Raw genomic sequence first — 25807 nt, 5'->3', positions numbered from 1 at the left:
GAAGGTCACTGGTTCGAGCCTCGGCTAGGTCAGTTGGCATTTCTGTGTGGAGTTTGCATGTTCTCCCCGTGTTGGTGTGGGTTTCCTCCGGGTGCTCCGGTTTCTTTCACAAACCCACAGACATGCGCTATAGGGGAATTGAATAAACTGAATTGGCCGTAGTGTTTGAGTAAGAACGAGAGTGTATGGTTGTTTCCTGAGAACTGGGTTGCAGCTGGAAGGGCATCTGCTGCCTGAAACATATGCTGGATAAGTTGGCGGTTCATTTCGCTGATGAATAATGGGACTAAGCTGAAGGAAAAATTATTGAATGATTTCTGTACTTCTCACAACTATTTAACTGTTAATTGAAAATGAAAACAAAAAAACAATAATAAATTAAATAATAAAAATAAAAACTCCAAACTTTGGAACCCAAAACATCAAAATGCAAAACTAACAGAATTGCTACATGCAGCAATAAAATTCCAGCACACAAAATAAACAATCAGCCCAAATAATTTTAATGAAATCAAATATTTCCATTAAGTTGTAATCAAATTTGTATACCTGGGCAGAAGAGCGGCGACAGGTGTGACGACACACAGTAGGTAGAAGAGCGGATCTCCCAGCAGCCTCTGCATGGTCCAGTAGGTGTTGGAGGGAGAGAAACAGGTCGGGCAGGAGGCGTTATAGCACAGCGCCACAGTAAAGAAGAGGGCCATACTGAAGCCAATCGACACCCAGTTCATCCACGTCTGTCAAACAATTCAAGAGTTAAACAAGAGCTGCAAACAGGATTCAATTTGATATTTTGATATTGTTTGAAAACGACAACAAATGTTTATTTGGGCTTAAACTACAAAAGCAAATTTAAAACAATTTTAGTATTAGTTTTGCTTAGTAAGTTGCACACGAGTTTGATCATGTATGAATATCATTATAAAATTGTATAAATATTATTATAACTATAGGCCTATATCATCCTGACAACCAAAACTGACGCAGTCGGTGTGAAAGGCAAACGCCTGTTTGCTGTTTCTGCTCTCCATAAGCGCTGCGCACGCTCTGCTCACGCTCTGCACGCGCTTGTCGTGTGAAACAGGTGTTTTACATGCATTCGCTTATTCAGAGGTTGCATAGGAAGGGCGATGATCGACACACAGCTTTAATGGAAAGAAAGTGAATGCAGACAATTTTATATTAATTTTGTCGTGCTCTCAAGATTAAAAATATGGAGAAATATGGTAAAATACTCAATGATAGGATGATAGCCAGATAGAAAAGTAAAATACAGGAGAATTCAGGGAGAGTTGACATGTATGAAGTGAACAGGAAGTGTTTGTGGCAAAACAATTTTGAGAGGGAACACAATACTTTGACTTTTTTTCTCCAATCTATTCCCCGCCCCCCCACAACCACCTTATCCCTTTCGCGTCTCCATAGCATAGTGCTCATATATGATCGCAAAATACTGATATCGAGATCCTGTTTTATGTGCGTACAAAAGTATTCTCTGGGCTTTATAATGTTCACAGACAGCACATTATTTGGCACCTTTCTGCACTTGTCTATGGAGGATGAGGGAGCTCTCAGATATCTAAAATATCCTAATTTGTATTGAAGATGACCTAGCGTCTCTGGTTCAAAATGGCAAGAGGGTGAATAATTAATAGAATAACTTTCTGGGTGAACTCTATAAATATCTTTAAAAAATTAAAACATCCACACCTAGATTGTGCACAGATGACCTTTTCACACATACTTGACCTCCACACTGACCTCACCTCGAATGACCCCAAAAAATAGGGTCTTTCACTTGCTCTCTCTGCTACATGTATTCATTTCTCCGGGCAGCACATGGAGCGATGAAACTGCCAGTCCAACTATTGGAAACGTTTACTCTCTACTTGAGCCATTTACTGTGAAGAACGGCCTCTTTCCCACCAGAAGCCGTCATCATGTCCGGAAAGACAGTGAGGCTGCAGAGGACATTTTTCACGCACCGAAACTTGTCAGCAGAAAATTTACAGCACCGGTGTAATGGAAAAAGCTCTAATCCAATCCGCCGTCATAAATCTAAAACAGCGACTCACGAAAAGCGGGAAAAATGGAGGAGAGGCAGGTATGGGCTGCAGTGCACATATATAAATGTGGTTCATGACCCACCACAGGACACGCATGGGCAAGATCAACTATTAGCTCTGGCCACCCGGTGTGTGTCGGCTGTGTTTGGCCGGCGCGGGGAGCAAATGAGACAAGCACAGTGGGCTGAATGAAGGATTCCTGCGCAGCCTGTCAACCTGATGTCTGACCCCTGATGGCGCAGATTCTCCTGGTTTAAACCAATCACGAAGGCTCCCTGCTTAATGATCTTTCGCTACATCGAGGAAAAAAGGAAATGTGTGCTCTCTCTCTCTCTTTTCGTGTATGTGTGTGGGATGAGCTTCTGATTTCAGCTGAAGCACTTCGTTTCTAAATGCTAAAGTTTGTCACATTGATTGTACACAAGACGTATGTAATTGTGCACATGCTGCGACAGCCTAATGAACTGTTTTGCAGCAAGTTTAATTAACAATGATGTATGAAGGCAATGGGTTAGCAACGAAGCTGTTAGAGTAAATAATAAAATGCCACAGGAGTTCAAAATCGGCTTCAAGGTGATTTTTTAGTCAGGTGTAAGAGCTTTTTAAAGAGGTGTACCATTAAAATAAATGCCAATATGTTTAGAACAAAAAAAGTGAATGCAACAATTTTCATATTTATTTTAGCAACAAAAATAATTTAAATCAGTTAAAATAATTCTACATATTTTTACAGTACAAAAAATTGCTAGATAAAAAAACTGCAACCTGAGTAACAGTAGGTTTTCTTTAATATGTACATTTTTTCATCAATTATGTACACTGCTCAGCATATACAAGTACACCCCTCACAAATCTTTTGAATTCACATTTTTACTATGAAGCTATACAATATCCTATATGTGCATATACATTAGATTAGTCAGAACTGAAGCCAAATATGGAGCTTATCAAACAACATAACTTATGATAACAGTCCAAAAACTAGTACAGATCTTTAGGATTATATCAACTAGAAATTCCAAGAGTTCAGTCAAAGCAGGGGGAATTGGCCTACAGCTACTACACCCCCCAATGCTGGAATCAGCTTCAAAAATGATCAGCTGTGCTCCAACATTGAGCACATTTAAATCAAGATTGCAAGCCCATCTGTTTAGCTGTGCCTTTAATGGCCTGAAAGATCTCATTTTTATATCTTTCTTTTCTTTTTCATTCTTTTATAACCTGTTTAACACATTTTAATCTGCTTTAATCATTTTTATTGTTTGTTTTTATTTTCTTGTCTTTTAAATTCCTGCTTATGTATAGCACTTTGAATTACCATTGTGTACGAAATGTGCTATATGAATAAACTTGCCTTGCCTTTAAGCAGCAAATCAAAAGTTCAATTTTAATAAGAGAATTGTTTTTAAGAATGTATTATTTTGCTTTAAAAACAGTCAAACAAGGCTACAATACTTTTTTAAAAATACTATTTTTAAAAAAGTTTTAATATCTTTTTTAGTTTTCATAGACTTGCAGAAGACACCCAGTAAAATGACATTTAGTGTCACAAGTTTCAGTGATCTTAAGAACAAAACTCATTTGATAAGATTAAAAGACTCACCCAGGTTTTGGTTTCGATGCCCAAGTGCAGCAAAATAGTGAAGAGTGCCAAGGTAGTGATGGGAGTACCCCACGTAAACAAGTCCACATCAGAGTCAATATAAGCCTGAAATCAGACGACATTCAGCCATGAATAATTTTACCAACCATGATCGCTTTGTGCATTATTCCAATAAATAGAAAATGGAAGAAATGATTACAATTTGACATTTTCACTGTGAATGCAATTAATACAATCCATGTGGAAAAAACAACATTTTAAAAAGTCTTAATATCTTAATAATTTCCCGTTTTTATATGTTCAATCTATTGAGTCAGTCTAGGGCCATATGCACTTGCAAAATAAAAAAAAGGTTTGCAAACAAAAAATAAGGTATTGAGCAAAAAAATAAAATAAATACATGCAAATCTCCAAAAATTACAAAGCGAAAATAAATAAAAAATAATTTTGCTAACAAAAATTGCATTGCTTTACAAAACCCATCCAGTCAATTGTAACGCTTATTTTGATTTGCTTAGTCAACTGTGAGTTTGCGATGCTGTTTTTACTTTTTGAACGTTTCACTTTGTGTCCCTAATTTGACAGGGGGGTGGAGTCAAGGGAACTTGGGGGTTTATGGCAGGCCCAAACCTAGTGGGTTGTCAGACCACCTCTGTTCCCTTGTCTCTGCCTCCTTGTCAAATCAGGGCCACAAAGGGAAACTTGAATAATTAAATTAAAAATATATATATATTTGCAAATATATATATATATATATATATATATATATATATATATATATATATATATATATATATATATATATATATATATATATATTTTTTTTTTTTCTCTGTTTGACTTTTTTGTTTGCATATTTATATTAATAAATGAATTTATTAATTTATTATTAATATATAAATTTTTATTTCTGAAAACTTCTCTTTGTTTGTTAGCAAAATATTTTTTTTTCTAAAAAATGTATTTTTGCTGTGCGATTATTGGAGATTTGCATTTAATTATTTATTTTTTGCTCAACATTATTTTTTTGCTTGCAAAACTATCTTTTATTTTGTAAGCATATATGGCCCTAGATTGATTCCATATAAATCTACATTTTTTTAGAGGAAAGTGAACACAAGAAAAAAAAAAAAGATTAGAAAGACTCGAGTTTGAGGACAGATTCTTACTAATAACTAGTTGATTATTACCTGTCTATTATTAAGATACTGGCTGTTTATTAGCACTTATAAAAACATATTCTGCATGATCTTATTCTATTTCCCTAATCCTTCCTAAAACCAAATACTACCTTAATAGCAGTAAATAAGCAGCAGATTAGGAGTTTATAAGGGTAAAGGCATCATTAACAGCTTGTTAATAGCAAAAATTGCACCTTAAAAAAGTGTGCCCTAAACAACAAGTAATCTTTATAGCGCATTAGATTTTTAAATGCTCTACTGGAAGATTTTATTGTGATAAGATGACCTTCCTTCTTAATGAAGACATACTCCTCTTTAACAGTCATGGTATGTGAAAAACAAAACAAAAACCAGTCAAACTTACAAAGTAGGGGATAAAAAAACAGATGAGGCTTTGGTAGAAGGCATCAATCATGTTCATCCAAAACATGTAGGGTTTATATTCCTGTAAAACAAATTCAAACATTCAGTATCAAGTACAAAAATATACAATATAATACAATACAATAAACAGACAGTTAATAAATCAAAAATAAAGGAAGACCTCAGCAGAGGCATATTGTTAGCAAAGCAGAGGCAACTGCTGCAGTTTAATTATCCCGGGTTGCACAGTTTCAGCACTCCGAGGATGATTAGTGGTTTTTATAAAATGTTTGCTCTCGCTCGTGCTGTTTTTCCCTCTCGTGGAACTCAACACAGAATAAAAGACCCATTTTGAATCGGGTCAGCAAAAAACAATCAAAGCAATAACTGTGGCAAGCGGCGCACTGTAATATACTTCATCTGCTTACAGAGGAACTGCTGATTTCGCAAAGCACTGGCAACTCATGTGTGAATATGCTGTTTGTAGGCTTTTTATTTACCGTTTGCATTACACTTCCTATAGTTTACTCACTCCCAGTTATAATTGCAATTGCGTTTCTTCCAATCGGCATGTACCTCTGAGTTTTGTCCATTCATGTAGAGCTGCGGCAGCTCCTGAAGCGTTTCTGCTGACACGTCTTTGTCCAGTGTGCCGGTGATGAGCTGAGGGAACGCGGAGAACATCAGATTGAAGAAGATCAGGTACCACTGGTCCACCATGGCTGACCCGGAGAACCCACAGTAGAACTGATACCAGAAGATCAGGGCGACAAACATCTGGGATGGGAAGAACACAGAAAAAAAGGTGAGAGAAAGACAAAGAGGTCTACAATGAGGTCTGCAGCTGCTGCCGTTTAACAAGCCATGCATCTTCATTACATTCCAGACGTTTCTAGGACCTCTCCAAGAATAGATCTTCATTAATCTAAGGGTATATGAAGAACTGACAACAACGTGTTAACAGCTTCCAGCTATAAACTATTTCCATCATGACACTTCAACCTGTTAAATTGCATACATTATTAAACAGCTCTCTAGAATACTCTTCACTGATTGGTCAATCGTGCAGTTAAATACAGGGTCTCTGTATGTTATAAAAATTATATTTAAAGCATTATATTGCCTCAAAATAGCAATTCTGTCATGATTTATTTTAATAAAACATAATCTTTTAGATTTAGCATACAAACGTGTACAATCCTGGATCATAAAATAGTTTAAGCCAAATATCATTAGTAAATTAAGTAAAGATCAGGTTTCAATAATAATTTTTGTAAATTTTCTACCGTAAATATAGAATTTGATTAGTAATGTGGATTGCTAAACACTTCATTTGGACAACTTAAAAGGTAGTTTTCTAAATATTTAGATTGAGACAATTATTATAAGCATACATTATTGGAAGCTTATTTATTCAGCTTTCAGATTATATTTAGGCCATTTCAATGTGATCATGTCATTGGCCCATTAACAATTCCTGCTGGCAATCAAAGAATGTCTGTAAGAAGTGGCAATTCAATCATATTTTATTGTTAAAACAGCTATCATAACATTATTCATCAATATGTGAATCGTTTTGGATTCTCGTAAGCTATAGAAAAAAAAAAAAAAGTAAAACAGGAATTACGTTGGGACCATTGTTTTTGTTTACATCTCTCAAAATTTTCTATATTTTCATAAATCTTTTTAAGCATTGACATTAATGTGTCGTTTCCAATAGAGGTGTGAACCTATACTGGTCTCACGGTTCGGTTACGATTATCATGCCATCGATTCGGTTCAATTCGATATTTCGGTGCATTAACGATGCTTTCCATATAGTGTTATATTTGCTATATATTGATTCTGCTGTAAGGTTCAGTGAAAGACTGTCCAAAAAACACACACACGCAGTGAAATTGTGCACAGTTTCTGCATTTTTAAGTAGTTGGTGCCAGGAGTGTTGTAAATACAGTACCTGCGCTCGCCTCCCTTGCGACAGAGCGCATATGAGATAAATGACGTCAGTACATAATATACGGTTATGATTATTACTGAACCGATACAGAATTGTCTGCGTCTGCATCGTGGTGCACAGAAGAAACAAATAATTTTGACACCCCTAGTTTTCAGTGAGTGGGACGGTTCGGTACGCTTTTATGGACGTTTCCACTGTCAAAAGGTACCTAAAAGCGAACCGTACCATACTACTTTTTGGGTACCCTTTGCAAAGGGTACCTAACATGACAAAAGGGTACCTACTGTAGCAAGACAAAAGGGTACCAAAAGGCAGAGCAAGACGCAACTGAACGCTATTAGTTTACAGAGATACGTCACTTGCTCATGCAACAAGCCAGGAGTATGAAAACAAAGGAACCGCCATTTTTAAAAACACAGCAGGCACATTACAACATAGCAATATAGACATATATAGTATTCATTTTTGAAATAACAAACTTCTTGAGCTGATGATAATAATGTGCTCGTGATTATTGAAGTGCTTCTAACATTCGATCCTTTCAGAAACAGACAAACGTGAGAGTGAAAAGCGAAAAAACTAAGGAGAAGCTGGAAAAAACAAAGGAGTGAATAATTCTTTCAGCCACCTAAAACATGAACAAACAGCCATGCTTACCTATCATCATCACCTTTTGGACTATTATGAACTCGGAATAACGGAATTATTTTTCTATCAAGAGGTTACATGTGCTGGTGAAGATTAAAGATACAGAAGAGAGGTTTGCACCGACCGCGAGTTATATGTTGCTTTGTTTTGTGAGAAGTGCTTCTCATATGATATGTGAACAACCTGTACAACTTTACTTTGACTTTTTCCTCGAGCAAGAATGATGTTGACTGAAACCTTCTGTCATACACCACGCCCACCAAACAAATACAATTGGTACCTTTAAGCAGCGAAAACGCAAGCCTGATAAAGGTGACCTGTACCGTACAGTACCATACTCAGTGGAAACGGGCCATAATTTTGGATCAGTATTTCAGATTTGATTAAAAATATCTTCATTTTTCATATTGTAGTATTGGATTAAGAGCGAGTAAATTCTATTTGATCTCTAACATAAAAAGAAGTCCTTATCCAATGGTTAAAATACAATCTGAATTATAATTTAAAAGTAAGAAAACTTTAGATCCTCACAGCATTTTTGTAGAAGAAGTAAAGGATCATGTTAGCAAGACGAGAGTAACACCAATGGCCATGAACCAAGAGCAGCTTCTGCAGATATCGAAACCGTGGCAGGGCGAAGTCACTGGCCATTACTGCCTATGAAAACAATGAGAACAGAAAAAGTGGAACAAAAGAAATGTTAATAAAATGTTAAACCAAATATCCAAATATCAAAACATAAACATTTCTCAACAAACAAAATGGACCTAAATAAATAAATAAACCAACTTAAAAGACCCTAAAAATAAAATAGATAAAAACATAAAAAATGAAAGACAAAACAAATTACAAACAAACAAATAAACTGTGGCCACTGTTAAAGATACACATATTGGATCAATTTTACGAAACTGTCCTCATGTGATTGACCAGCTGAGTTAAAACGTTCAATCCTATTCATATAAAATGTATTTTGATGACTTTGCCTTGAGCTCCAAGATCCACCATATAAGACACACAAACATGGCGGCACGTCAAACAAAAGATTAACATCAACCAGGTGACAAAACGCTTTTTTGCATAAAAAGAAAATTATGAAAAGCCTTTGTAGCTGCAGATTGTGGTGAAAACGATCCCCGTCCATCACCCATCTCTTCTTTACGATCGCTGCATGCGTCAGGCTGTTAACACGTCATCCATCAGTGGGACACATACTGCCTTGTCGCCTCTAATGGCATTTGGGATTTTAATCAGTTACTACTGGCCTGACAGCACCATCAGCCATGTTCTCCATCCTTGCTGTCATTCGCTCAACATCAAGAAAGCTTTCGTGAAATCATAAAAAAGCATGTGTGATCAGTTAAAGTGCCCCTATAATGATTTCTATAAGGGTCCTTATGTTGTTTTGTCTCATACAACAGCTTGACATGCATTCATTGGTCAAAATTATATGTTACACATTTCAAATGACTTCCTTTTTCAAAAATTCTCAAAAAAACTACTAATTTAAAGATTTCTTTAAAACTAGTGGTGTAACAATACACATTCAGCTGCTCAGTATGAGACTTTTGGTTTGGTACACATTACAAAGAATGACTTGCTGAGGTTATTTGGATAAAAGATATTTGTAAAATAAAAGAGCCAAAGGTTTGTGCAGTATAATGATCTGAGTTCCATATAAAAAGTGTTTTTTCATTATATAACATATTATATAATTTTTTTCATAAGGAGAGGAGGTTTGGGTATTATATCCTGCAAGGACATTTTTGCTCAATAATAACTAGATCATTGTTTACAGCTCACACTTATGATCTTGGTTATAATAAATACAATTTTTAAAAAATTCAAGTAAATTTAATTCTTTTTGCTGTAAAAACGTCCCACATTGTGACACTGCTGCTAATCAAACCAAAAAGTGTGTAGTGTGAACAGTAACAAATTCAACAAACGAACCATCAAAATAAAGTGTGACCGAATAAATTTAAGTTACATTGCACCTACTGTACATGCCAACTAATTATTATTAGATTATAATTAGACTGTTGGGTTGGGGTTAGGGTTGGTGTAAGTTGACATGTACTTGCGATGTTTCTAATAGTCAGTTATATGTCTGTTGAAGGAGAAGTGTCAACAGATATTAAGCAGACAGTCTACTAATACTCAAATGGACCATCAAAATAAATTGTTACCACTTATTCTAAACTCTGCCTTTTGGACAACCTACCCTAATTGCTCAGATGATCCAGTCTATTCTTATTGGTCTATCGCTTTCAGTATGTGTCAGAACAAAAACAGCAATCCCCAAATCTGACAGCATGATTCAGCATCGTAAACAATGTAGACAATTAGGATTTGAGTTGAGTTTACTATACCGATTCAAGTAGTGTCTAATGTTGAAACACTGGAAGAACTAGTTGATAGTTTTACTCCTCCAACAAAAGCGTGACGTGTGTTTGACACATCTACTGGTACATTTCCTACAGGTAAATTGTTCATTATGAGATCTTATGGTTGTACAAGTGGTATAGACAGAATTTCCACAAGACTTGATGTAAGAATCAAAGAATGTATACTTGAGCGCAAGAGTTTCATGAATTGGTGTAAGGGAATATGCTTGTTTGTATATGCATGACTATTTCATAGATGCAAGAGATTTATATGTGCATGTGAACATTTCACAAGTCAGTATGCAGTAATTAGTGTTTCATATACAGTATGTGTGCAAGCAAATGGGTTTGTATTTATGCACGATCAACTTTACATATATAGTGTGCAAAGAAAATAACACAAACAGCTATTAAGTAGTGAACACATCCTGTTTTTCCTGGGAATATATTGGATTCAAGTCGGGTGATTGGCTGGGCCATTCTGCAGCTTGATTTTCTTTCTCTGAAAGCATTTGAGAGTTTCCTTGGCTGTATTTTAGATCTTTGTCTTGCTAAAATGTCCACCCTGGTTTCACCTTTATCATCCTGGAAATGTAAATGTTGGACTGAAGCAGCTAATATTAACTTACAATGACAAAGAGCAAAGGGTTGCTGAAGAACTACTGTAAGATTTCTGCTGCTGTCTGGGCTTTCACTGTGTTTCTACACCTCCCTTTCTTCATGTGTTCAATGATTTTTCGCTGGGTCACTTCATTTTTTTCCACATAACTTAATTTGTAAACTAATTAGATTTATTTTCTGTGCATATATGGTTTTCTTGCATTGTTACCAACATCCAGAAACAGTGACTTGTTCAATACTTATTTTCCTCGCTGTATCAGTCTGCATTTAACATTATTGCATGTAAGCTTTACCTATGTTTGTTTGAGCAATCTGTAGTCCACACTTATATTTGTATACTGAATGTATGCAAATAATTCAAGTATGCATGTGTTAGCCAAGTTTGATGTAAGCCTCATATGGGGTCTCATTGTTGCAAATTATCTAAAAAAATAGCAGTTCAGATCAATTAGATTAATTTCACATCTACAGAGGTTATAACAGGATTTTATTGTGAAAGTTGTGGCAAAAAATAATGTTTGCCTCAACAAAAAAATACAACTAAATCTGACAAACCTGTTCCAGTGTTTGAGGGCGAAGTCAGCCAAAAAGGAACATTATGCAAAAGTGTTACAGATCTACATAGACCAGAAACGAATAACTAAACTGTAATTTACTTATTATAGCATTTTTAGAATTGATTCCTTTAAAAATATCTTTATGATCTTTTGCAGGCATTTTACATTCACAAACAGCTATAATACACACTGCATGGAAGGTAATATTGAAATAAGCATACTATGGACACTTTAATGCTCTACCCGGTTAGGCACATAATGGTGCATGGGACAGATTCTCCATGAACAGATTCTAATTAGGGCTGTTAATACTAAACGCTGACCTCAAGAAGATCTCGGATAAGAAGGGCGCAGTGGGTCGTTACGTCTAGATCTTTGGCTGAATTAATTAATCTGCATGACACATGAGATGAGCTCATGGCTCTCGGGTCTCTGTCTTCAGCTCATCAGGATGTATATTCTGTAGGCTCGGCACTGAGACGAGGCGGAGAGAGGTTGGGTAAGTGACTCGAGGGTAAAATGGAGATTTTTTCTGAGAAACCAGAATGAAATGGGTTGTTCTTAAAGAAAGAAAATTGATGGGAGCTTTATAAATGAACTGCAAATGCAGGCATACATCCCAAATCACTGTACAGTGCATTAAGGTCAATATATCAGAGGAAGAGCCAGTTTAAAGGGATAGTTCAAGCAAAAATGAAAATTTTCATCTTGTACCTACTCTTGTTTCAAACCTTTATGAGTTTCTTTCTTCCATTGAACACGACAGAAGATATTTTGAAAAATAATAAAAACCTATAACAGAAGATTTGCATTGTTTTTTGTTCCTACTATGGATCTCAATTAGGGGTGTAACGGATCACTGTTGATCTGTGTTCTGTACGGATCACAATCCACAACTTGGAACACAAGTGACCTGCAGATTAATGACTTTTTTTAAACTTATAGGTTAATCCAACATTTATAACAATTACAGACAGATCACCTCCCACATCGTTCAATCATGTGTATTAAAGCATTTTGGCTTCCCTGTAAAATATAATGATGACAGAAAAAGTTGTGGTGGGGCCTAAATGCTTTCTTAGGCTATATTTTAAAGGTGTTTTCTGTCACTGTCTGTTTAGTCTGCATTAATCCATTCAGTGTAAAGCTGCACAATTAAACATTAAAAGATTGTGATCTCAATTCAAACCGACGCAACATGAATGATAATGATTTGCATATGTTTATTAATCCTTTGAAGCGCTGCATTCAAATCTGTGTTTGATCGATTTAGTTTTTGCACTTCAGTTTTAGTACTGTGAAAACAGTTTATAGTTTAGATATAAACACTGATGTTTATGGTAAGGATTAAAATCACAGTTTAAAGGAACTTGATGCTGGTGTTATAGCAATTACATTCTGTAACCAATTGGTGGCGACAAACAACCATCAAAATGATGTCACTGAATGGGTTTTCAAAAAGATCCACCTATAATGAAACATGAAGTTTTATGTGTGAATTGTTAAAAAAAATTAATTGAAAATAAATATGATCTGTTGATACTCGAAGATACTCAATTTCTATATTTAGCATTACCAGCAATAGTAGCAAAGATAATTTTTCGTATTGAATATTTTTCTTTTCTTCAGCTGGTTCTTTCTTAATTTTTTTAAAATTAAAAATACAATTTGTGATTGTTAAAACCAAAAAAACAAATGACATTCGTGTCCTCCTTTTTTGGTCCGATCCGTGAGTCAAAAACTGTAGTGTTATCCGAACCATGAGATTTGTGATCCGTTACACCACTAATCTCAATGGGTACAGGTTTTCAGCTTTCTTTAAAATATCTTCTTTTGTGTTCAAGAGAAAAAAAAAACCCTCATAAATTTGTGGAATCACTTGAGGGCGTGTAAATAGGGGGTCAATTTAAATTTTGGGGAAAATTATTCCTTTAATGAGGTGGTTGTACAAACAAGTGGATGTAAACTGGTTCAACTTAAACTGTATTTAACTATTTGTATATTGAATTATTATAACACATAAGCATCAAAATCAAGCACTGAAATTGATGAACGCTGAACATAAGCATACACTTCAAATTAGGGATTATGTGGTAATGAGAATGATAATAACATTTTTATGGGAATTAAATTTTTTAAATTTAAATGTTAATTTGACACTAAAGACTGTAGTTATCATGCTGAAAACAATGCTGAAAATTCCATTAAACAAAACAGGAACTAATTATATTTTAAAATATAATACCAATTGTGTAACAGAGTAAATACAGGTATCAGAGATTGAAATTCCATACCTGTTAAGTAATTTTTAAAGCCTCATTGCAAACATTTTAAAACCTCATCACCTTATTAGGTTTCAACCAGTAAAATTTACAACATTGTAACTTGCAGTATAGTTACTAAACACTGATTGCAAAAAAAAGAATGCTAAAGTAAAACTGTATTGATATACTGATTAAAAATGTTAAATCAACAGGTGGCATCTTAACAACAGCAAGAATAACAGTGTTTCCACGGTTACAGCAGTAAACAAAGCAGCATGATGTAAAATCTAGCAGGATTTGTTTGATTTCATAAACTACAACCAAAGAGCATAGAATCACCAAGAGGCGACACTTTAGTCCGATTTGGGAAACAGCCACTAAATGGCGGGGTGGCCATTTTGGAGGAAAATTCCAATAGAACAACAGCATATTATTAGTCTGTAAAATAAACAATTTAAAGTGCTGATGATTGTGATAATAAGATTTGTATTGTCGTCTATCAAGTTCTATTTCAGCTTTAATGGGCTTTTTAAATAAATAAATAAAAACAAAGCAGCTGCTTGCCATCATGGCAGCAATAAGATCCAAGAGACAGCCGATCGTTTTCGCTCCAAAATGGCGGAATCTGGGGCTGTTCCTGGGTGCTGCTGTTGCAATAGAACGTTCTATTGAGTGTCACCTCGTGGTCATAATAAGCTCTTGGCTACAACCCAATATTCAAAGATATTTAAGCAAACTTTAACATACTGATTTCAAATTTAATGCCTTGTAAAATAGCAATTAAGACTTTTTAACACTTTTTAAGGGCCTTAAATTTCTCTAATTTAATTTAGCAATTTTTAATACTTTAAGACCCCATGGAATGTCCAGTAATATTAATAATTTTTTATATACTTATATATTTTTATTAAATAAATGCAGGCTTGGTGAGCACAAAATGCATCTTTCTTTAAAAACAACCCTAAATCTTAAATTACAATTGACTATTACAGTCTAAAGAACTATATTCAAAACAGCCTGAAATAATCACATTCTTGTGTCAGCAGCACACATTTAACCCACACATTTTAGCCATTACAGCATGTGCATTTTTTATAGAAGGAAAAAACCTTGAAGATATATACCTTTCCTCATAAATATGATTAACTGCTTTTAATTCTTTGCATTTGGGTTTGTTTCGCCCCCTGCTGACCCTCACAGAGGAGATCTGCAAATCACAACTGGGTCGTGAACCACCAGTTGAGAACCACTGGCGTAAGGTACCATTTATCAGCTGTCTGAGTACAGACTGTTTCCATATCTTGGCCAAAACATCTTCATAAAACATGAATTATGTATTTCCAGTGTCTTGGCGCATTAACTCCGCAGTCCTGCATTGCAATGTTCATTTCTCTTGTACTCCACACATAAGGTAAAGGGTAAAAGGTTGCCAAAAAAAATCATTCATCAGCATGACTTCTTACCTGCATGCCCTCCTGTCCAGAGATCCCCACTCCCACATCAGCCACTTGGATCATGCTAACGTCATTGGCTCCGTCACCTAAAACGAAGGAGAAGACAAGACAAAAATAATTCAAGAAAGAAGGCTACAGGAGCGATCAACTGTGTTTCTCTTTGCACAATGTCAGGCTGCATTAATGCAAACATTGCATCAGAGGCAAAGTGCTCTGTCGGCAGAAAAAAACAACATAAATTAAACTCAAAAGAGCCCGGAAACAAGCTGTGGTTTCTGCAGTTACACTGCACATTAATGGGGTGACATGACTTTACATCAATGTCACCTTTCACACACCTATAAAGGCTGAAAAATGCTTACAAAGTCCAGTCACGCAGTAACTCAAGTATTCTGAGGCAAATTTTTCCTTCTATTCAGTTCAAATTTGTTGAATTCTTAGACACTTATATTTGTATATCGATGAAGTAGTTAGGAATCAGTTATAAAGTGTTGCCCATGATGTTTTAAAGAGCACAGCTTTTAATTAAGCACTATTTTAAAAAGGGTACCAGAACACAAACAAGTCCTGTTTGACAGCAAAACAGCTTTATGAACTTTATATTTATATAATATTAAGCAAGATTAAAAGGACAAATGAGTGTTTAATAGCAAGGTGTTTGATTTCAAATAATTTGGGTTTTAAAATAATGAACTAAAATGACACTACAAGGTTATGATAAATTAAAATTCAACAATAAAATGTAATATTTGGATAATAAACTGAGATTGAGGGTATGATGAGCAAATCAAAACACTGTGAAGGACTTAAAAAAATAAAAATGAAATAAAATACAACCTCTGGCAAAAAGTACGGACTCAGCACTGTTAGAAGACGTTCATTCAAATGTTTAATTGTATAGAAAAACAAACAAACAAACAAACAAACAAACAAACATACATACATGCCATAAAACTATTTTCATTCAACAATCTAACCTTCTGGCTGTATGAAATACAAAATAAGAAAAAAAAAAATTTAGTCAATTACAAGTTTTTACTGATTCAACAGAAGAAAAAAATATGGAATCACACAAATATGAGGGAAATTATATGGAATCATCATGTTCTTTTAAAACAAATAACTATCTGATTACAACCACTAATTAGTCTGCAGTTACAAAAAAAAAAAAAAAAAAAAAAGAGTGCTTGCACACCTTACTGAGGTGTTGAACCAAGCTGATTGACATAACTCATGGCTCCAACACGAGGGATGTTATTTGAAACAAAGGAGAGGATTATTAAAAGTCTCAAAGGTAAATCTTCACCGAATGTTGCAAAAGATGTTGGTTGTTTTCAGTCAGCTGTGTCTAAAATCTAGACTAAGTACAAATCAAATAGGAAGGTCGTAGAATTGAAGCATACTGGTAGATCTAGAAAGATGTCAAAGTGTCAAAACAGAAAGCTTAAAGCAAGATGCCTTCAAAACAGAAAATGCACAACAAAGCAAATGAGGAACAAATGGGCAGATAGTGGAGTCAATGTCTGTGACCAGACCGCAAGAAATCATCTAAAGGAAATGGGATTTACATGCAGAAAAGCCAAGCGAAAACCATCATTAACATGTAAACAGAAAAGAACAAGGTTTCAGTGGGCTAAAGAAAAACAATCTTGAACTGTGGATGACTGGATATCAGTGATATTCAGTGATAAATCACGAAACTGCATTGGGCATGGTCATGATGCTGGAACTTTTGTTTGGTGCCGTTTTGTTTGGTGAAGTTTATGACAACAACTACCTGAAGAAAACATGCAAATTTCCACAATCATTAATGAAATGGGGTTGTATGTCAGGTAAAGGTATGGGAGAGATTTTACATACTTTGTACATCCTTTACATCCTTTGTAAACGCACAAGTTTATATTGAGATTTTGGACACTTTAGCTTATTCCATCAATTGAAAGGATGTTTGGCAATGATGACAATTTTTCAGGACGATAACGCATTGTGCCATTGGGCAAAATCTGTGAAAACTTTCCTACAGTAAAGACATAAAATGTCAATGGGATGGCCTGCAAATAGTCCAGAACTCAACCCAAAATCTGTGGTGGAAATGAATGTGGTGTCTGTGGTGTCCCTGCAGTGTTTAGCTCCAACTTGCCTCAACACAACTGCCTGGATGTTTCAAGTATACCTAGCAAGACCTTGATTAGCTTTTTCAGGGGTTAGGGTTGGAACTAAAATGTGCAGGAAAACGGACCTCCAGGAACAAGTTTGGTGACCACTGCCTTAGATCATTCAAGCTGTTCTTAAAAGCCAGCGGTGGTACAACAAAGAACTAGTAGTTTATTTGGTGTTTTTTTTCTCTCAAGTATTTCATGGCATGTTTTGTAGCATGTATGTGATTGTTTTTTTCTACACAATTAAACATTCAAATGAACATCTTTTAAGAGTGGTAATTCCATACCTTTTGCCAGGGGTTGTATAAAGCAAAATAAAATAATTTAAAAATAAATAAAACAAATTTAGAAGTCTGTTTAAAAAAAAAAAAATAATACAGTTATTTTTAAAGTGTTTTAACTGTACCTTCTATAAAAATAAGAATGTGATCTTTTAGAAAAATAAAATAAAACAAAACAAAATAATCAAGTGTGGAGAACTGTTGTAGTTTTGATAAGTTAAATCTAATTCTAAAAATAAGAATTTGATATTTTTGAAATGTAAAAATATTTACTGGACTTCAAACTAAACTGACAACTGAGAAACTTCAGCATTGCGATAGACAGCGTCCACTTCGGTTGTTGAAAGAAGTTTATTTTGGACCATTTCATCTGCCTCGGGTGGTTTTTAAAATCATCTTCTGTTCCCTGAAGTGTAAGGCGTTGTGCTATACTTGACCCCGAGCGATCATCAAAAGCTGACGGCCAAGCTAAAAAGCCACTACGCTTTGAAGTGCGCAGAAAAGTAGCAGCCCGCTGAGACCGCCAGTTGCCTTTGTCCAAACTGAAACAAACAAACAGGGCAGCCAAATTCAACAAGACCACCTTTATTTGAAGTACACCAACAAAGCAAATGCGCTCAGCGTGAGAACCGGTACAATCTGCTGTGAACGTGTCTGTATGCCACAAATGTCCGTTCATTAAAGTAAAGTGGCGAAGAAGACAAGGCTGTAATGAAGTCTGTCCATTTCAAGGCAAAAAGAGTTTATTTACAGCCCTGCTGAGGGTCGTTTGAGCGCCGCCTCTCTCATTCTCAGCTAAAATGACAGTGTTAATGCGTTTAAAAACCTGCTCCTGGCTCTCCGTGAGGCATAAATGAATGAGGAAAATCTTGATTGAGGCGGCTGCATGACCTGAGGTGAACCCGCTCTCTTCCTGCAGGCAGGTGGATCAGTCTTCATGCACCTTGCATCTCCTTTTTTCTCTCTTTCCTTCACTCTCTCCCTAAAGCCATCTGGGTAATTAGCCAGAGTGCTGCGTAGGCTTGTAAATGTGGCATTCTGCGCTGGGGAAAGGACAGACACGTGCTGTCCAGTCACCGCTGAAATGTTTACTTGGCAACACTGGAAACCATTAATCTCAGAATTTGACTTGCCCAGCAAAAAGTATGAAAAACAACAACAACAACAATAAAAAAAGAATAACTGGGCTATTACAGAGGCAGCTTTTCTACTGTTTTGTATGACTTGGCTCACTTTTTTCCACTGCAGTTTAACGCTGCTTTAAGTGGGTGTGATTATAGATGTATCATAATAGCTGCCGTGATACAGCATTTTAATTGTGCTTTAGAAATAAACAGAAACAGATTTCCTCTGTGGTACTTGAGCACGTACGCACAAGCACACTCTTCATACTAATTTTAGGCCTAACAAACTAAAAGACCTACAGTGTACAGTACAAAAAATAATTACATTTTAAATGTAATATTTTAATCAAATTCTCAGTGAATATGGACAATATATTGTGATGCAATTTAACAAAGCAGTTTTATTCAACTGATTTAATCAATACAATTAAGTTTGGTCACACACATTTTCTGGAATAGAAAGATAAAACATTTCAATTCCAATTGCAAAAAATTGAACTAAAGTTAATTTGTATGGTTCTCGTGATTTTTAATAAAGTTGTATTTAATATTTTTATTTAATATTCACTAACATATTCATCGAAGTGTACACATTTTTGCATCACTATCTTAAGTTATTTTGTTAAATTAGTTCCAGTTTTGACTTTGATATTGACTAATCAAATATAAATACGCAAATTTATTATAGCAGCTGATAGAAACTATTATTTTAAAAGAAAGATATGGAAGGGGTGTATTCATTTAAGCTGAGACTATATAATGAAACATGAGCATGTGATCACTGTAATATGGACTGTTCTGCATGTTTTTGCTCAAGCGCTTGGTCTATTTAAAATATATCATGAATTACCAATGCTCAAAAAAAGAAACACTGAATGTTTGATCGTTGTTGGTAACAAAGGATTTTTTTCTGGCAAAAAAATGTCTTATGAGACTTTTTAAAAAGGCATTGATTATGACTCTCCTGAATAAAACATTTTCCAAGTTATATTACAAGCAGTCCAGTCCAGTAAAATATTCTTAATAGTACTTCAGTTTTTATTAAAATTGCACAATTAAGTCCTCAATGAATAATACAATGCCATGTACAGTTAGTTTCAAAAAGTTTGAGGTTGGTAGGATTTTCAAATGCTTTAAGAAGTTTCTTTCTTCCACAGCAAAGATACAGTTTAAAACAGAGTAATGCTTTGAACTGATATTATAACATTAAATCATACACTTACCGGCCATTTTATTAGGTACACCTGCCCAACTACTTGTTAACGCAAATTTCTAATCAGCCAATCATATGGCAGCAACTAAATACATTTAGGCATGTAGACATGGTCTAAACCAGGGGTGTCAAACTCTCCTTAGCTCGGAGGCCACATGGAGGAAAATCTATTCCTAAGTGGACCGGACTGGTCAAATCATGGTGTACTGTGTATATACAGTATAACTTAATAACAACAACTTCAGATAGTTTTCTTTGTTTTAATACGATCAACATAAAACACCATAAGCTGGAGCATGATGACAACACGATCTCATGGCAATTCAAAAAAAAAAAAATGTTTTTCATTTGATCAAAACCTGATTTTGATTTAGTGGCTAATATGAATTTATACAATCTCATTCGTAAAATTTAGTATGATTTGCTTATTCACAAATGACGGTTAGGTTTAAGGGGTGTGGTTGGGTGCCACGCCTCCTTTTTTATATTGTACATTTTCATACAACTGAACCCATACCAATTAGCAACTAAACTGACCAAACGTGAAATAGTTACATTTCCTTGTGAGAACACCTCAGTGTGGTATGGCAGGGCATAGATATGGTCTTTCTGTCTGAGAAGGCTGTCAAACTGATGCTGATTCAGGCTTCTCGACTGGATGAAATTAACAGTTTACAGCAATTTCTTTTACTGAAAAATTGCAAATCATTTTTATACTTTACAGAATCATTCCACGGGCCAGATTAAACTCATTTGCGGGTCTGATTCAGCCCGCGGGCTGTACGTTTGACACCCCTTGTCTAGACGATCTGCTGCATTCCAAACCAAGCATCAGAATGGTGAAGAAAGGTGATTTAAATGACTTTGAACATGGCATGGTTTCAGAAACTACTGATCTACTGGGACTTTAATGCACAACTATTTCAAGGGTTTACAGAGAATGGTGCGAAAATATCCAGTGAGCGGCAGTTCTATAGACACAAATGCCTTGTTGATGCCAGAGGTCAGAGGAGAATGGCCAGACTGGTTCGAGCTGATAGAAAGGCAACAGTAACTCAAATAACCACTCGTTACAACTGAGGTATGCAGAAGAGCATCTCTGAATGCACAACATGTTGAACCTTGAGGTGGATGGACTACAGCAGCAGAAGACCACACCAGGTGCAACTCTTGTCAGCGAATAACTGGACATTGAGGCTACAATTCGCACAGGCTCACTAAAATTGGACAATAGAAGATTGGAAAAACGTTGCCTAGTCTGATGAGTCTTGATTTCTGTTGCGACATCCTGCCTTAAATCAATGGTTCAGGACATGGTAATTAGGGGTGTCAAAATTAATTGTTTCTTCGATGCACCGCGATGCAGACGCGGACAATTCGGTATCGGTTCAGTAATAATCATAACCGGTTATTACTGACGTCATTTACCTTATATGTGCAGCGCAGCGCGAAAGAGCCAATCGCAACCGTTTTTGTTGAGGGTGTAACCAATAAAAGGGGTGTAAGAGAACTAGACAAGGATCAGAAATTGAGCTGGATATTTATATTGTATTTCTTTTTTTTATTTGCTAAATGCTCGTTTTTTTAAAGTTACAGTCTATATATCTGACTGTTTGTATTAAATGACACAATTGTATTACAAATAATACCCTATATAAATATATTCATACATTTTAATACAAGAGCTGCTGCTGTGAAGAAAATATAAATGCATCGTCAATGCACCGTGATGCACCGAAATATCGAGTTGAACCGAATCGATGGCATGATAATCGTAACCGAACCGTGAGACTAGTGTAGGTTCACAGCTCTAATGGTAATAGTGGTGTAATGGTGTGGGGATATTTTTTTGGCACACTTTGGGCTCATTAGTATCCATTGAGCATCGTGTTAACGAGACAGCCTACCCGAGTATTGTTGCTGACAACAGTATATGCATCTTCTGATGGCTACTTCCAGCAGGATAAGGTGCCATGTCATAAAGCACAAATCATCTCAGACTGGTTTCTTAAACATAAAATAAAGCACATTTGGGATGTGGTAGAATGGGAGATTCGTATCATCATATTTACCAAACAAATCTGCAGCAACTGTGGGATGCTATCATGTCAATATAAATCAAAATCTCTGAGGAATATTTCCAGTACCTTGTTGAATCTATGAAACAAAGTATTAAGCCAGTTCTGAAGGCAAAAAGGGGTCCAACCCAGTACTAGTAAAGTGTACCTAATAAAGTGTCTGGTAAGTATAGAAATCCTTCTGTCCAATATAATAAAAAAAAAAAAAAAATTTCATTACTACTAAATGTCAACAACATTTGTGGAATCCTATTTTCTTTTTAGGAGAGAGCGTTTACTAAAGATTTTTTTCCCACATTTTATAAATGTTTTTACTGTCACTTTTGATCGATGTAATGCACCTTTGCTCAATGAAAGCATTCATTTCTTTAAAAAAAATATTTCCATTTATTTTATGATGTCAGTCCTTATAAATAAGCTAATAAACCAGTCCTCTTGCGAAGAAAAATAACATATTTTTCTTCACACAGGCTACTTAAAAGTGCTTTCTGGAGCTTTCAAGGCTTCAGTCTCTGTTTATTTTACATAACAGGATGAAATTGAGCAAAGAAACAATTTCTGGTCTTAGAAAAAACCTGATGGCAAGCAAATAAGGCCATCTTCAATTTTGGGAGAGCTATTCCTTTAGAATCACCAGCATTAGTGAAACTCAATGGGGTTCATTTGTGTGTATAGTCTTAGATTGCAGTTGTGTGATGGTTATGACCACTGAGGGCCCATCAGCTGCAAATTGAACCTTAAAGACTCTGTTCTATTTCATAAAGAAAAAAAAACCACACCATAAAGCTTGAGATTAAACATTTAAAACAAAAACCAGATTCAATCCGATCCTCCACTTACCTATTGCCAGCGTCATGACCTTGAGCTTGTTGCGCACTAGCTTGACCACCATGCTCTTCTGCAAGGGCGTCGAGCGGCAGCACAGGACAGACCTGCAGCTCCGGGCCACAGCCAGAAACTTATCCTCCAAACTCTTGTCCAGTGCATAGGCCAAGGTGCGACCATCGATCACAAGGCCGAGCCGGTGCACCAGGAAGGGGCCGGAGTGGCCGGAGGAGGTCGGAGAACACACAGGAGAAGAGAAATGGATGCCAGCGTAGTCTCCTGCTGCTTGAGGACCTGCTCGAGGGTCGCAGAGAAACTTTGCCTGGATATAGTGCAGACTGTTCTCCAGCAACCTAGCACAGGCCTCCTGGTAAAATCCACATTCAGACACAGAGAAAAAAATAATAATCAGGAAGGTCATGAAAGGACACAATGAATGTTTTATGAGGATTCAATAACAACATCTTTCCAAAAAAAGATGACTCGGCTAAATACTCGGGTAATAAACTAAACAGACCATAATGACATAGTAAATTATGTAAAATATTTGTTGTAACAAATTACTGGATCCTCCAGCCAAAAATGAAAACGTTATCATTTAAGTCCTCCTGATGTCACATTTCTTAAAATATTTTATTTTTGCTTTAAGTTTAGTTTCAAACTTTTGCTTTGAAGGTCTCCCACAAAAAAAATTGACATACACACAAACTAAAAACAAACAAAATTGTGTTTGTTAGTCTTAAGAATATCTATAACAGGGTTTCTGCAGGTCTCATAAAGTCAAATTTAAACTTTTAAAGAACCTTTAAAAACCATTATTAATAAAAGACTGATATGGGGCTCATCACTTATGACTTCGATATTTCTTTATAATGGAAAAGAAAATGTTTTTACCATTTAAATGTTTTTTAAAAACTTCTAATTTAATTATTAATAAAGTGTCAAAACAAGCAAACACTGGTTTTATAGTTGCACTTTAACATATTTCTTAAAAACAAAGTTAAATATAAGCGCAGCTGTCTGTCCAGTTCAGTGTCCTCACCATAAACTAATGGAGAAGTTTTAAACAAATGCTATTGAGTTAGTAAGGACATAAACAGATTATACTGGTAATAAAGTTAAAAATGCAGCTATTTGTTAAAAGTTTTATTAAGATGGATTGCTGGGGATTGGATGATTTCGGCCTGAATAAGTAGCTTTTTATGTGCATAAGAAAAGTAGGATCCGTTTAAAATGATTCAAGACATAAAACATAATATTTTGGCAAATTTAAGCCTAAAATTTTGTTTAAGCAATTTAAGACATTTTAAGACTGCGTACAGCCGGGATAGTCTGCAATGACATAATTTGCAATAAGAAGATATTGAAGAAACATCCAAAGCTTGCAGTTTGTCACTTCCATCTAAACCAGGGATGTCAAACTAAATTCCTGGAGGGCTGCAGCTCTGCACAGTTTAGTTCCAACCCTGCTCCAACACACTTACCTGTAGGTTTCAAACAAGCCTGAGGGACTCAATTAATGTGATAAGGTGTGTTTAATTAGGGTTGGAACTAAACTGTGCAGGCCTGCGGCCCTCCAGGAATTGAGTTTGACATCCCTGACCTAAAGGGACCAATGTTTTTCTTTTGAAATAACATCATATTTCACTCTCCTCAAATCTTCTGACCAATCAAAAGTTCTCTAGTATCAGACATGTCCAGCCCCCTCCAATATGATATTGCTATATGCAGTTGAGCTCAACCACTCTCAACGTCAGAGCTGTGCTAAAAACGAAACTTGAATGGAGGATTGTTTTTACCATATCAGTTTGAGCCAACGTGTGACATACGTGTAAAAAAATAATTTCACCGCTTCATATGCACGAGGGAATTATTATTTTTTTTAGTGGTGGCGATTGAATGAAGAGCAATGGCATTTTAATTGTGGTACACTTTAAGCTCTGAAACTATGCAAACCCTTCAACTTCACAAAGAGCAATATTACACACTGCATGAAAATATCTTGTGTGTTCCACAGAAGAATGAGTGTCATACAGGTTTGTAATGACATGAGACTGAGTAAATGACAATTTTCATTTTTGCTTGAATCATCATTGTAAGCAAGAAAACAGTTATGATTAATCCTGCGAGTCAGTGATTAAAACATTCCTGTATGACAGTTCTTTGCTCGTGTGTTTTTCAAAACAAAACTCATGCGAATGGTTCATGTGTTCTCTGAGGAGACAATGAAACATAACGAGAGCTCATTCAAGTCCGTCCAACTGTTCTGTGAAGGAAACATCTACATTCTAATAAAGGACAACGTCATGCAGGGAATGTGGTTTGGTATATGGGTGTTTTTTCAACTATAGACACTTTTGTATAATAGAATAATTAGTCTGCATAAAATAAAAGGCATGTTTTAACCATCCCTTTTGTAAAGTAAATACAAGTTTGTTAATCTGGAATAAATTGGACTGCTGTCATTTTGTAAATATTACAAAAAAAAAAAAGAATAAATGTGCTTATTTTAAAATCACATGTTTTAATATAGAATTATTGAAAAAAAAGTTTAGATTGTGGCAAACTAAAGATTTTGTAATTCTAAATCTTAAGTTGTAAAAAAACAGAACTAAAAAGGAAGTAAAAACTGCAACCAAAAGTGGACTTGGGAAATTGGGAGTCATGTATTCCTACAGTTTTAATATTATACATTAAAAAGTACTGGTTATAGTCATATAACAGTCCTGCCTTGACATTTATCATCTTAATACAAAAAATATCTCTTAAAAACACATTTTGGCCAATGTTGATCATTAAAAATGGCAAAAATCAGCCTACTGGTAATTTTTAACCAATAAATAAGCTTAAACCAAACATACACACAGAAGAGAAATGGTAATATTAGAAATAAATAAATAAATAAATAAATAAATAAATAAATAAATAAATATGTATGTATGTATGCATGTATATATATATATATATATATATATATATATATATATATATATATATATATATATATATAAATATAAATATATATA

At 35.3% G+C, this 25807-nt stretch overlaps 1 protein-coding gene across 1 annotated transcript in view; it reads right to left on the bottom strand.

The window, feature by feature from the left end:
• atp10a (ATPase phospholipid transporting 10A) overlaps nt 1–25807 on the bottom strand; it is a 106834-nt gene that overhangs the window by 8436 nt on the left and 72591 nt on the right. Inside the window, exons 14-20 of the mRNA XM_690464.8 lie at nt 22797–23148; nt 15111–15187; nt 8350–8475; nt 5790–5990; nt 5215–5295; nt 3670–3774; nt 550–737 (exon numbers count right to left, since the gene is read on the bottom strand). Of these exons, the coding sequence (XP_695556.3) occupies nt 550–737; nt 3670–3774; nt 5215–5295; nt 5790–5990; nt 8350–8475; nt 15111–15187; nt 22797–23148 (1130 nt within the window). The remainder of the gene's footprint in view (nt 1–549; nt 738–3669; nt 3775–5214; nt 5296–5789; nt 5991–8349; nt 8476–15110; nt 15188–22796; nt 23149–25807) is intronic.

Source organism: Danio rerio, chromosome 6 (genome assembly GCF_049306965.1).
Source record: "Danio rerio strain Tuebingen ecotype United States chromosome 6, GRCz12tu, whole genome shotgun sequence".
NCBI classification, from domain to species: Eukaryota; Metazoa; Chordata; class Actinopteri; order Cypriniformes; family Danionidae; genus Danio; species Danio rerio.
Note: the sequence above shows the minus strand (reverse complement) of the source record. Positions and strands in the feature narration are given on the sequence as shown.